Raw genomic sequence first — 14,354 nt, forward strand, 5'->3', positions numbered from 1 at the left:
CTGTTAGGATGTAGCAATGAACTCGGTAGCTAAACAGATGACAAAGTAACGGTGTCTCTTTCCGTCTCCAGAGGACAAGCCCCTGAATTTTGGGGCCTTGCTGGCAGGCAAGGGCCAGCATCTTGGTGTCCCCAGGCTGAGTTTTTCTCATCAGTAGGATGCTTCTGTCTCAAAATCTTGAGCCCAGGAGGCCTCTGTTTGTTATCATTCACTTTCAGATTCGACTGTTGTATCTAGTGTGTGTCTCATTCTCGATTTTTGGACTTCAAAAAAAGTCTGAAAATTGCTTTTAAGGTAAAATGAACAGTTTTGTGCTGTCACTTGGGTGAGTTGCCCAAGTGTTGCAGTGAGAACAGAGATAGGACAGGTTGCAAGTTTGTAAATAAGAAAGCCCGAGCTGTGCCGAGTGATTGATTTTGTGTTACTTTTACCCGTTAATGCTGTCTTCTGAGCAGCTAAGTGAAAAATTCTGCCCTGCCTTTTGTAAGTGTTTTTACCTGCTGCACACCGTACCTGTTCAGTGGCTTTACTGGTAAAGTGTTAAAAGGGCGAAAACCTATAACCTAAACTGAAGTGGTTTGTGTGGCAATGGTGTCAGGGGTGTTCATGCTGGATTTTAAAGTTACAGGAAATTACTGAAAATCCAGAAGCCTACATATTTCTTTGTAGGGCATTAGCAATATTCAGAATCTGAATAATTTAGAAGCATGAAACTTCTATAGTTTAATTTCTTTGAAAACGTCTTTTGTTTCAAGGAATTTCAGCTTTGTAGGAACGGAGACAGAAAGGAGATTGTGTAAGATGGGAGCATCTTGTTAAGGGCAGCCAAATCCAGTGGACTGGCTTTAAGGCTAAAGTGATTTCACCTTCCTAATTTGCTAGATGTGAGACTGCTGTAGTTCCTGGTTTCTCAGCAATGCTGAGCATGTATCCCAGAGACACAAGTACACATAGAGCACGCGTTCGGCCTGCCGTGCGGAGCAGAAGAGGTGGAGAGCAGTGCCTTTACCAGCACCTGCAGCACAGAGAGCTCGATCCTGTGTGCACACACCCCCACAGAAGATACGACTGCAGTTAAGAAGATGGCCTAGACTGCAGTGATGGGGGCTTGACCAGCTGAGCATACTGACCAGCAGCTTGCTTACGTGTGGCTGATCCCTTTTCTCCCCCTCCTCTCCATTTTCCCTTGCTTGTTCTTCCCTGGTACGCACGGATTCTCCCGTTCCCTTAACTCCTCTCCGTTACCCCTGCTTTTCCCTTGCATTGCTCCCAATTTTGCTAAGTCCATACTCAGCTTTCCCAAGGCTACCTAGGTAGGTTGGACCTTAGGTGGTATTACTGATAATGATAGTGATACTGATACAGCCTTGCAAGGTTGGTCTTGCCAGAAAGTCCCCGATACCGCCCTTCAGTGCGCTGTGAAGTTGGGCCATTTCTCATGTAGCTCTCCCATAACTACCCGTGAAAGCTGGCGATCCTTCAGGGCACACTCTAACATTTGTTAGCTGCTTACGCTTTCATCTGTTACGTCCCTCCACTTCTTCTGTCGCATCCCGTGGTTTCTCATGGTCTCGTCTGTTAGCTAAGCCTCAGGCCTGTGCCTGCTTCTCTGTCTGCAGGTTTCAGCCAGTATGGGGTGCTGAGGAGGGGAGCGGGAGGCAGGGGTGTGCTTAGCTCGCAGGACCCGAGTTATTGGGTGGGTTAAATGGTGGAAAAGGCTGTAGCGTGGTTAGCAGCAGAGATCAGCTGCAGGCTGTCTCGGAGGCCCAAGTTCCTCGCTTGGTTTTGCTCCTACTTTAACCTGAGTTAGCTTGCTTGGATTAGCCACCCCGAGTTGTTTTATTTCCCAAGGACAGGCGTACATTGTCTGCCTGTGACTGAAAGGGGAAGGCAACGCTGACTTGGGGGAGGATTTCATCTGTCTTAGAAAATTTCATGTCTGCTTTTCAGAGTTTTTCTCATCTGCAAGGACATCTGGGACAATGAATTTTTTTTTGACAGGTGATTAAATATCATTAGCTATCGTTATCATTAATTAAAGCCATTTGTAAATGAAGAAAAGCAAGTTTAGTTCCCCAGTGGGCATATTTTGCATGACAGTTTTGCAAGGCAGTATTTTTTTAATGATCTTTATGTAGATAAGGTGAAGTCTGTGAGGACAATGGCTTTGTCGAGTCGAGATTTGTTTCTTGGTATTTTATTAGAACATGCTTTGCTGCAGGCTCTGCTCTTCTTGTGGAGAATTCCAGATTACTCCTGCTTCAAAACTTAGTTCAGCATGTTGTAATGCAGGAAGCTGCTGCATATATTTTTATCTCCTACAGGAGAAATTTTCCCAGCTCCCGTCACCGTTTCTGAATACGTATTTCCCCATTGCCATTTTCTCTTTCCTTCCAAGGTTGGTTTGTCTGCCTGGGGGAAGGCTGCGGGCTGCCCGTTCCGCTTTCTGAGGTGTCCCTAGGAACGGATGGGGACTGCTCATCATCCCTGGCAGCAGGGAGACAAATCTGCAACACATCTTCCCAGGCCTTCCAAATGGGCCAGCTTTCCTGTCGTCAGGGCAGAGCATGGAAGTGTAACAGTGCTTGTCAGCTTTAGGTATGCTTTCTCACAGTTTAGGAAGCCAGTTCTGGCCAGCAAAGAGGTCTTAGTGCAGGGACCACGGTGCAGGGAGAAAAAACACAACGTAGGTTTGTTTTTAATGATCCTAATCCTCGTTTACTTAGGAACAATCATTACCTTTGTACGTCACAGTCCTTGGCTGCTAAAACGAAACTTCTTTTGTAAGCAGTCCTCTTGCCATGGTCTGTGTTCCCTTTCTTATGTAACGCTGGGTCTTCTCTAAGTCTTGTGCTTCATTCCTGTGGTTCTGGCCATTAATCGATACTCAGGCAGAACAGCACCTTCTTCCCATCCCCCCATCTCCTCTTCACTCCTCTCCACAGGGAAATTTCCAGAGTGTGCAAAATTCCTAGGCTGTCTGTGCCACTTTACATGCTCTAGCTCTCACATGAGGGGTGTGTGAGATTCTAAATATGATTAAAGCAAGTTTGGCTAAAAATTCATTTGGGTTTGTTTGGGGTGTTTTTACCTTCGTTTGAAGCATGGGCAGGGAGTAAACCCAAAGTCTTTCTTTTTTGTTTTTTTTTTTTTCACCAAAGAGAGAGACTAAGCCCAAAAAATGAATGTTTGGCCTGACATAGCTGTTAAGTCTCACTTCCCCAGCTGCCACACTGAAGCTTCACGTGCAATGGCTGCTTTCCTTAGGTTTCTGAGGGTCTCTCCTCTGTGCGTACACGTTGATACACACACGTTAACAGTTCCGCTGACTGCCGTTTGGGAGCACATCTAAAGCCCATTTCGATGTTGGAGAAGGTACTGTTACAAAACGGTGGTGGGTGAAATGCCTCCTGTTAGGTCGTGAAGTGGCTGGGGGAGCCTCCCAACGCACTCAGCGCAGAGCCTGCACTGTGGATTTGGGCTGACGGAAGCTGTGCAGATCACCAGGTCACCGTCAGGCTTGCTCTGAGCTGCAGATGGGGGAGGATTGAGAGGGGTATTAGAAATTGCAGTGGTTTGGGGCAGAAGCAGCGTTCAAAGCAAATAATAGAAGTGGGTGTGGTAATTGTTGAAGGTCATTTATCGCAACCAGACCTAGAAGCCTGGGATTTTTTGAAACCACTATTCAGCTACAGCAGGGAGGAGGCAAAATGACTCAGTGCAGAGTCATCCAAGAGGCACAATAGTTTGAACTTGATTTCTGCTATTGCCCCGGCAGCCTCCCCAAGGAGGGGAGAGAAGAGGGCCCCACCGTTTGTTCCCCAAGTGTAACTTCAGGCAGGTGGGAGATGCCTACAAGAAGCGTGTGGAAGAAGGGGACACGGACAGGGCGCAGGAGTAAGCCTGCTCTGGGACACAGGTGAAAGATGTTCTCAGAGCTACATGGTTCTGTTCTACAGGAGAACAAGGATGGCAGCTGGGAGGCTGGCACAGAAAGGTGATTACTTTTTTTTAAAAAATCGCTTGTCACTCACAAGTTACACCAAAATGGGAGGTCCTCTCACACGAGGCCCGTCACGGGTGAGAGAAAAGTCCCAAATGGGTTGTGATCTTAGCCCATGAGAAAATTTAGGATGCGGTTCAGGAGGAATGATAGTATGTTTGTGCTGTTAGGTAGCAGTAACCTTCTTTGCAGCTGAGGTGGGGGGTGGAAACCTGGCCAGTTTAGGAAAGGCTCTGGTGTTCTTGAGGATCAAGTTGAATGTGAGTCAACAACCCCAGGCTATTTAGGAAAAAGCAAATGTCATGTTCCAGCGTATAAACAGGAGTAGGTCCCACAGGACATGGGAAGCAACCCCTTCCTCTTTGCAAGCATTTGCAAGGCAGCAGCTGGAATGGGGTGCCCTGTTGCGCACACCACATGTTGGAGGCAGAGCAGGGGACAGCTGGGCGGGCGGGGATGGCAAGACGTACGAAAGCTGCAGGAAACGTGTGACTTGTGAGGGGCAACTGAAGAATTCAGAGCTCTTCAGACTCTGAAGGGAGATGTGAAGAGCCATTTTCAAAAACATGGGTTTCTGTAGCAAGAAATAACTTGTTCACTGTGTCTGTGACGGCTGGGAGAGGAAATAGCAGCCTTAATTGCAGTAAAGGAGACAGGATAAACAAGGAAATTAAATGTAGGCATGGTGAGACACAGGAGTTGATTGTACTGGGAGGTCATGGAGTCTCTGCTAGTGAAGGTGTTGAAGATTCAGTTCAGCCAATCAGTTGGGGTAACATGGGCCTGCTTGGATTTCAGGGGATAATTCAGTCTTTCAAATATCTCTCTGTTCCCCATTTTTCTATGATCTCAACACTGTTGTATGTGTGAGGTGTACGCTAGAGGCATGCTTTGGTAAGGCAGTAGATGGCTGGGCCACATGAAATGTAAGAATGTCAACTGACAATAGCTTTTAAAGAAAAGGATGAGGTGTATAAAATAGAGATAGAGGACTAGTAATGTAAATAAAATTTAAAAAGCGGAGAAAGTAATCAGAAGATACCAGTTATTTGCCCTGTTCCTCAGTATGCTGCCTTTTTGGTTAGAAGAAAATAGTTATGTGAGTTTGAGGCTAAAGGTAATACCAAGTGTCTTGTGAACTTTGAGTGGCTTTTTTGAAGGTTCAGCCTCTGGCAACTGAATCCTCAGGAGTGCTTTGCCTGAGGGAGGGACAGAAAAGGAAGAAATGTTTTCTTCTTCCTTTACATAATAGCCTGTAGGGCCCTGCCTGATTTTCCTTGAAGGACAGGAGTTGGTTATGTAGGAAGCAACTGGAGTTTGTTCAGAAAACTACACAGGTAAATAGAAAAAGGAGAGGAAAGCTGCAGGACAGCCAATTGATTATTGAAAGGTAAAACAAAGGTGTAATGTTGGCGTACTAGGAGGGCCAAAAAATAAATACAGCAGAAAGGATGAAAACTGATAAGCGTTCATGTATGCACGTAGTCTGAGAGCATTACCTGGTGTCTGGGGAACAAGTATGAAAACCTGGAGGGCTTAGGATATGGTCAGAAAGTTGATTCACTGCAAGTAGTGATTTATTTGCATCAGTGGGTTGGGAAGCATGCATGAACACATTATCTGTTCAAGTAAGGCAGATAGAAGCAAACAGTAGGAAGAAAAGTTAATGCGTTAAGGGGAGAAGTCTCAAGTCTCTAAAGTTAAGACAGTGGAAGAACAGAAAAATAAGTGAAAAACATGTGATATATGACAATAGTGAGGCCACCTTGTAGAAACTGCACTAAGATGTCCAATGTGCCCCTAAATTATATAGTAGAGAGTACAGAGAAAAGGGATGCGGAGTACTCATGATACTTTTGTTTGGGTCCTGTAAACTCTTCTAGTAGACTGGCTCTGCTGCAAGCCCTGTTGTTCGTGATTGTTCAGTAACTCACCAGTCTAGTAGTGAGGGTGTGGCTGCGAAAGTCTTCCTCAGCCCAGCTCCACACGCACGAGAAGTGCAAGAGCTGACTGACCGCCGAGATGAGTTTGCCTCAGTATCTGTCAGTCGCTGTCAGTCCTGGAAGAGTGCAGGTGACTGCATCCTTTTAAATGGGCCAGCAGTTTCAACGTGGGATTTCACACCAGCGTGCGCTGCCTGGGTATCGACACCCTGACTTGCTGTGCTCCAGGATATCAGTGCATACCTGAACATCAGCTTGGCTGGGCTAGCTCTTTACTTCTTTGAAGTAATGGTCTCCTTGCATTTTACGTGGCATGAGCACTGTGGACAGTCAAGAAATACGTCTAGAGAATTCAGTGCATCTTTAACCTCATGCCAGAGGGGTTTTGGCTCATTCAGTTGCTCAGCTCATTCCCGTTTTAGCATGGAAGCTACCTCACGCCCATAGCAATGTGAGGAGTCAGTGTGGGCATTTGGTGTGATCTCATTCATTTTGAAAAGACCAGTTGAAAATCTGCTAAACCAGCCTGCTGGCAGGTGAAATGAAAGCACTTGGGGTTCTGCGTCTTGAAAAAAAAATGGAATCATAGACTGAAAACAAAAGGATGTGTCGAGGCTCCAGCCCAAACTGATCTTATTTCCGATAAGGGTGTTAACTGTGTGAACAAAACCAACTATCCTCTCAGTCAAAAAACGTCCCTTCAATCCCAGGCGCTTGAAGGGAGAGTGCAGGAGAGCTGTTACAATTAGCGAGCAATCCCATTAGCCTGTACCATTTCCCCCCAGTAGGCACATGCTTGATTTGATTACGACAGTGAAGATAGAGCGCAGTTTCAAAAGACAGACCAGCCCTGGATTGTCTGAGCTGACCAAAGCTGTCCCCTGTGGATCAGACGCCTGTTTGTGTTGTTTCCTTAAGGCAAATAAGGCATCAGAAGCGCCTTTATTGGCAGCTACGTGCCAGGAACCTGCCAGGATTAATATACGCAACATTCCTCTCCCCGCCTCCTGCTTTCAAAAAGTAACCAGCACACAAGTGTTATTCGGTTACTACCCCGTCAGAAACCTCCTGTTGTCAGAAGTTGTTACTAAAAACACGGAGGTTATTAATGATGTACCAAGTTGCGTGCTTCAGCAAATCTTTGGAAATCATACGGTTGTGTTTATTTGCAGCTAACGGGTTAATTTTGCTTTGAATCAGTAAGTAATCTGCAGAGAACATAAGTAGCAAGTAGCTGGGTATAATTTATTCATTATTCCTTTAATTATTCTGTTTGACTTTATTCCGTATTGTCAGGTTTTCAGCTTCTGTTAGTAATAAAAGCAAACTGAAAACCCGTGCAGCTGAAGATACAATTTCTTTAGCATTTTTCAAATAGGCAGGGGATTCATCTTTTCTTGGAATGAATTGATTTACTGCAACTACTGTCTAATGCAATACTATAGAATAAGTTAAAACCTTATAAAAATTTTAAGCACTCCCCTGAGGAAAGCACGTTCAAGTCATTTGCAGTATCTATGTAGAGTTATCTCAGTCTTTTCTGGTTGCTAGCATGGAGAGAAAATATCATTTCTATAAATTCATCATCATTTCAAACAATAAACTGAAACAGCATCAGTTAAACCTGTTGCTTAGGAGAAGAAGAAAATCGACAGTGTCATTTGACATCTCTGAGTGTGAGATGATTAATTAGAAGTTCAGTGTGTCTCCATTTCTGCATATATTGTAGACTGACACCAGTTAATCTCCTAACTAAACATATGCAAAAAAAAAAACCCAGTTAGTTCACCAGCACAGGTATAATTCCTTTTTGACCAAGTGTTATTTTGTATTTTATAACCTCTAAACCCTTTTATTTCCAATGGAATCTTTTCCTTTTTTTCACTCCAAGTCACGTATTTTTCATACAGCTATTTTGCACCATAAATTTGGAGGCCCAAAGTTTCTCAGGACTGCTCCTTGGTCTGTTCTTCTGACACTTCAGAGGAGTTACTGTTTGCTGCCTGACCACTTTCCTATCCCAGGTGAAGTTGCAAATTCCTGCAGGACAAATTTTGGTGTTTTTGAGAATCCTGTTCTATAAGTCAGTCAGAATTTTACTTGGCATAAGAGTCTAGCAAAGATTATGTAGTGTGTAAAACAGAAAATAATTCTGATATTAAAGTCATGCCAAACAAGCAGAGGCATCCTTTTTCCTCACCTTATGAGTCTCCTGCTAACAGAAAACTGTGAAGATTTGGGATATTCCTTGTTAAAAAATCTATTTACAAAAAAGCTATGCATTTTTTTCACAGGAAAGTTTGCGCCCTCCGAAAGCACAATTTGTCCTATCGTTTACCACTCTAATTTGAACTGAATTTATTTTGTAGCTATCCCTTGAACAACAGTGATCTACATCAGTTCAACATCGAGGAGAATGGTGGAGCACCATATACCACAAAAATGCCTGCAAGGCACCACCACCACCACCGCCATCACCACCACCACACAAATTACGGCGCGCTTACTCCCGACAGCAAGGACATTGTTTCTGGCGTTCCAAACCCAAACAGTAAGTGCGCTGCAGTGAATGTCGTTTCAGTAACTATGCTTTCAGATTTGTCAAAGGGAAAGGGAAAAGGAAAAAAGGAAAACATTTCTGTTTTTCTCCTTGAAGAATATGCTTCCTGTTATTATTTGCTAGCTTTGGAGTATGTGCAAATGAGACAAGATTTGCAATTTCCTGGCTTTGCTACAGGATTGTGGGATGTGGTGTTAGATTGGTGTTCCATAGCTGAACAAACACCCAATTAGTCACGAATACTGAGTCTCTGGCTCCTTGGCACAGGCTATTTTTTCATTGTTGCTGTTTATTTGTATAGTTTCACAAACCTATCCTCATCTGCCGTTGTCTTTCACTGATCTACCCAGCTGGCCTTCAGCCCTCATTGTTTGGATCTGATTCTTGCTTTCATGTCTGGGCACAAACAGCAGAATTTTTGGAGCACTGGACAAACAAATTCACTCTTAGTTTGGGTAATGGGAACAATTCCTGCTCGGCCTCACCTACCACAACTGGAGTATGTTTGCTTCCTTGTTGGAGAAATTCTTGTCTTGCCAAAAGCAAAGAGCAGAAAAGCCTGTCTGTTCCTGATGCAACCCTCGGAAGTTTGGGTGTAAGTCTCTGCTGCTGAAAATGTACAGGCTTTTTTAAGGGTACATAGCTTGGCCAAATGTTTGTAGGTTTACACAGGAACTGGAAGAGAGAGGCATCCCTGCCATTGAGCAATCCTTCTTCTAGCTCTCCAAATGTATAATCTCTGCACTCTGCAGTGTGTGAGATGCTGAAGCTGTGTAAGAATTTCAGAAGATGGGCAAAACAAGGTATGATCTATTATTTTCCTTGCCTCAAGAGGATGGTAAGTTCTTCCTTTGCCCAGGTTTTGCCTTCATAATTGTAAATTACCCTGAGATAGGCATCCATTATGGAAACTTTCAGCCTGGGCAGTTAATCTGACAACTTTCAAATTCCTGAAAGAAGGATGTTGTAATGGACAGTGCTGAGTGACCTTGACTGTGGCCTGTCCCACCTCAACAGTTATGCACAGGCATCTACCTGCACAGGCACTTTGATCAGACTTCGTTTCAGAAACTCAGAAACATTTTCTTTCATTTTCTTTCCCAAGGAGAGGGAGGTAACTATTTTTAGGAGGGAAGCTCAAGAACTAAAATGCAAGGAGTTGTAGACGTTTAAGGAAGGAATCCTAAGCAGCAATACGAATTGCTTGCTGGGGCTTTCAATGAAGCTGCTCCTTAGGAGCAACCTCCAGGAGACGTGCTGTTGTTCACTGTTTGTACGCTTCATACTGGCGTACCTTCGTGCTGGGAAGCACCTGGGGCTGGCATGGAAGCACCTGGGGCTGGCATGGCACACCACCAGCATGGCCTTCCCCGGCCTGGTGCTGCCGCAGGCGCCCGGGCTCGATGGCTGGGTGCTGCTGCGCCGCCAGCGGGGTATCTGCATCTCGGCCATGGTCTGCAGCGACCGGTGCCATCCCAGGAGGATGGCGCAGACCATCCCGTCGGGGAACTGCTGGGCGGCTCGCCCTGGCCGTGCACCTGCTGGGCCTCAGCCGGCCGGTCACAAGGCTGCCATGAAGGGCGGCTGAGCGCTGGCAGCAGAGGGGGGCTGGCAAGGCTGAGTTGGAACGCCTCGCCCGGGTTGTCAGCCTGGCGCGGCGGCAGGCGGTGACCTTTCTGGGGGGTGTGCCAGCCCATATTTTTCTTTCCCAAATTAGAGTTGAAGCATGCCAGGAAATGCAGCCAGAGCCAGCTATGCTGCTGCCGAGTGTCCCGGCCCTGAGGGCGCTGCAGGCCCTACTGCCCCTGTCCCCCCTCCTTGGGGGCTGCCCCCGTCCTGCCCAGGGCCCCATGTCGGTCCCGCCCTGGGCCTCAGCTTCTGCCCCAGCGATGCTGCAGCAGGGCCAGGCTCCAGCTCCCCACAGCCCTGCCATGGGCCCTGCCGAGCTGGGCCACCTGTGGAGCAGGAGGTGATTAAAGAAACAGCAGCAAAAAACACAGCACAGGGTGTTTGTTCCAGCTCTGTGTCTCCTCGTAGGCCACGCCGCTTTCCTGCTCCTCCTCATTGCTGAAACAGCCTTAGGAAAAGCTTAGAAAAGCATAAAGGCAAACAGCAGGAGCAGTCCTCTTTGTGCCCAGCGAGTTTCACCTGCGAGATGAGGTGTGGGGCCCAGGAGACTGCGTCCCCCCAGGCGTGGGGAGGGCGAGCTCTCTCCCCCAAACCCAGCATGGCTTGCGGGGCGCAGCCTCCCTGGCCTCTCCAGGGGCTGCCATGCTTTGAAGGGGGCTTCAACAGCCCAGACATGCGTGTTGCACCTATTCCTGGAGACAGATTTACCTTGCTCTTTGTTTTGTCTGCTTAAGGCTCGTTCATTTGATTAGAGAAAAGGGGATAGGTGCTGGTTCCTGACGTGGCCTAATGCCAGTAGTGCCAAATGGCAATTCCTGCTTACCCTAAGGGAGCAGAAAGGGACAGGGCACCTCCGAGGCGAGGCTGGGGTGCGGGCATGCCGGCTGCATCCAGCTGAGCTGTTCAGGTGGCTGGGCATGCCATGTGCTGGCTTGTCTTAACGCAGGCATGCTGCCCCATGGCCGCCCATTGCCGATCCCCTGAGGAGACCTGCACTGATGTACCCAGCCGGAGGCGCAAAGCTCATTTCCCTTGAAAGGCCAGTCTGTGGTTAGACCTGGCATGTTTATGCCATTAGAGCAGTGGCGATATGGACAAGAGTTCTTCTCTGAAAACAGAATCAAAGTTACTTATTTGTAGTTTGGAGTGAGAGGTCTGGGTGCCTTTTCAAGGTTGATGCTCAGTGGGCTTGATTTGGTTTGGTTTTAATGGATTTGTTAAAATGCTGCTCAGGCTGTTTCAGCTGAGAAAACCATCTTGTAGAGATCCTGTGGAAAAGGCTCATAGTATGTGTGCTGAAACAGTTAGGAGCGTGCTGGCTGTCAGTCCGTTATCTAGGATGGCACACACAGCAGAGTGTGTGGGACAAGAAAAGGGCAGGCAGAGGGGAGACACTATCAGAGGTCTGCATCAGGAACATGGGACATGGGGGACAGATGTCTGGTTCCAGGCTGTGTGGAAAGACCATTGCTGGGAAAGTGTTTCCAAGAAGTAAGTGGTCACTAACCTGCGGACACTCTCAGGGAAGAGGGTGCTTGTGATCAAAATATCTCAAGTGGAAATGCCTGGAGAGCCAAACAGTCTCATGCGGGGAATACAGTATCCTACTAGAAACTTCCCTGTGAGGCTGATGGAGGTGAGGCTGTGCACATCAACACTTCAGGTCAGCTACCTTACGGTTTTCCAAGGGACCAGGGGCATTTTGCAACTTATTCCGGTTCCTATGGACTGGACTCATCTTTGAGCTTTGAGGTGGTTTTAAAATCATCTGAAGTGGAACGTGGAGTGACCCACTGATATGTACCCAGCATCGGGTCGAGAGAGGGAGAAAGCATCTGCCTTTCCTCCACTTACACCTATTCTGATAAATGCCAAAATTCCTGCACAATTCACAGGACATGTGCAGGAGAGAGGGAAACAACAGCATGCCCAGTCCAGGTTCACTTTAAATAGTGGTGCATGTTTCTGAGGAAACACATGGCCTGGGATTTTGCTACAGAAAACAAACCCAGGCCAGACCTGCCTGATTTTTCACATTCCAAGTAATTTGTCTAATTCAATTACTGGAAGAAGTGAAATCCAGTGAAACAAATCTGACGTGTGTGTTTATGAAGGCAGTTCAGCAGAAGATGTGTTTTCCTGCATTCAGCCTGATTATTGTATTTGTGATGCCACCCTTCACCTCAGAGCTCACATACACAGATAGTATCTTTTTATGCAGCAGATCTTCCCCCTGTGTATTCACAGGATCCCAGTCCTAGGGACCTCTGTATTCAACAGCAGTTAGCCTTACAGCACCAGCATCGCTGCACAGAGAGGGTGAGCCTCTTGCTGAGCCCAACTGGCATGGCAACATCGTGCATGGATCACCAGGTGCACGTGAGCAGATCCACCGGCAGCAGCTGGGGCTATCGCTGAGAGCAGATGCCAACAAGTATGCGATGTAGCTCACAGAATTTTTATGATGGAAAATGATGAACGAGGGGGTCCAGCTTGCCTCTTAAACTCCTTGCAGGTTATCACTTGAAAAAAGACATCCTTTATTTCTGAACTGCTCACTAAAAAAAGTCCTTGTGTAACCCTGAGCAGAGAATGGTGTAACACAGACTGAGGTTCAGGCTGCAAAGAGTGCTTTGAAAAACCACAGTGCTGCCAGATCCTTTCTTGAAATGAAAGCCTGTTTTTTCCAAGACTTAATGCTGACTCAGGAAATGTATGCCTTTTGTAGGACTTTATTTTTTTGCCTTCTTTTAATCTATTTTCAATGTCAAGTTAAAAGGCTAAATTGGCTACCTTCTTTTCCAGAGCTCTCCCTTTAAACAAAAATATCAGCTTAAAAGTCAATTTTAAATCATACCAAACTTGAATAATTTAAATAAGGCACTTTTTCCCCCTCTATATTCTTTCTCAACAGGAAAATAGCATGACTTCTTATTTTTAAAAAACAGAACAAAACCAAACCAACATCATCATGTCTTATGGATGTGGTAATTTATTCCTGGGTATAACAGCTTTTTGCCTATATCCCTATAAGCTGGTTTTAGCAGTTTGTCTCTAGTCAGCAAAGCCCTTAATGTATATTTAAACAGCTGTAGAATTAGATCTTGAGTGAGTAATATTTAATATTCTTAGGACAGCTTAAGAACCTGATCCAAACCAAACTGCAGTCAGTGCAAGGCTTTTATTGATTTCAGTGGGCTTTGAATGAGACTCCAGAGATTGCCGGATTGTTCCCAACTGTTATTACCTAGAATCCATGGCAAAAAGAAATACAGAAGGATGCAGAGATTAATTAAATGATCACAAGATGAAGCTCGTTTTTCTCAGAGTACTTGCAAATATACATATATATGCCACACCATCCCCGAGATGTTGGCAGAGACCTTTCAGGGCTGTCTCGAAAAAATATTTTTCCTTGTCTTTCCGTGTTGGTGGCTTGCTCAAAATCTCTGTTGACAAAGCACAGCAAATTCCTGACAACAGTCTTAAAGAGGCTGGCGTATAAATAAAGATGTCTGAGAGAAGCCAAAAGCAATACTCTGATCTCTTTACACATCACATGTTCTGAGAGTGGCACCTTGGCTGCATAAATAATCCCTCTGGTGTCAACTGAGTTTTAAAATATAGGGGGGGGGACGACAAGGGGAGGTAAGGAGAGGAGTATCTAGCCCAAAGCTGGCCAAAGTCTTACAAAAATGAACGGATGGTGAGAAGGAGGAGGGGGAGGAATTGTTTGCTAAATAGGAAAAGGCAGAATGACCCAACAGGCATAATTATGAAACATTTTAGAGGGTCGTACAGGGAAGATGGTTTGCTGACCGCTGTCTCTTCAAATGCAGTTGAGTGTCTTGCTCTGCGGTTCTGTAGCCTCCCTTCAGACTGTGATTTTTTTTTCTTTCTTTCTTTTGGGCATCTTTTTAGAACTGAGCTCAGGACTTCCCCTTCTTTATGATGAAACTTCTCATCTGAAGAAAATAGAAACAGAGAGTGTGAAGGTCGTTGGACCGTGGCCAGCCCTGCACGTCAGCATGAACAAGGTATAGCATGTACATATATACTTTTACATGTATCTGCCAGAGTGCCTCTTTGTCACTTCGTATTCGAAAGCTGCTTCTTTTTCACCTCCAATTCAAATCAACATTCATCTGCAACTGACTTGCTTTTTAATCCCCTCCCGCCATCTCCTTATGGGAATAGGGTTTGGTTTTTAGATGTAGCA

At 45.9% G+C, this 14,354-nt stretch overlaps 1 protein-coding gene across 1 annotated transcript in view; it reads left to right on the plus strand.

The window, feature by feature from the left end:
- EPB41L4B (erythrocyte membrane protein band 4.1 like 4B) overlaps positions 1 to 14,354 on the plus strand; it is a 174,995-nt gene that overhangs the window by 93,838 nt on the left and 66,803 nt on the right. The window contains 2 exon segments of the mRNA XM_086469142.1: positions 8,315 to 8,497; positions 14,057 to 14,172. Of these exon segments, the coding sequence (XP_086325268.1) occupies positions 8,315 to 8,497; positions 14,057 to 14,172 (299 nt within the window).

This window comes from Leptosomus discolor, chromosome 8 (genome assembly GCF_034619465.1).
Source record: "Leptosomus discolor isolate bLepDis1 chromosome 8, bLepDis1.hap2, whole genome shotgun sequence".
Classification (NCBI taxonomy): domain Eukaryota; kingdom Metazoa; phylum Chordata; class Aves; order Leptosomiformes; family Leptosomidae; genus Leptosomus; species Leptosomus discolor.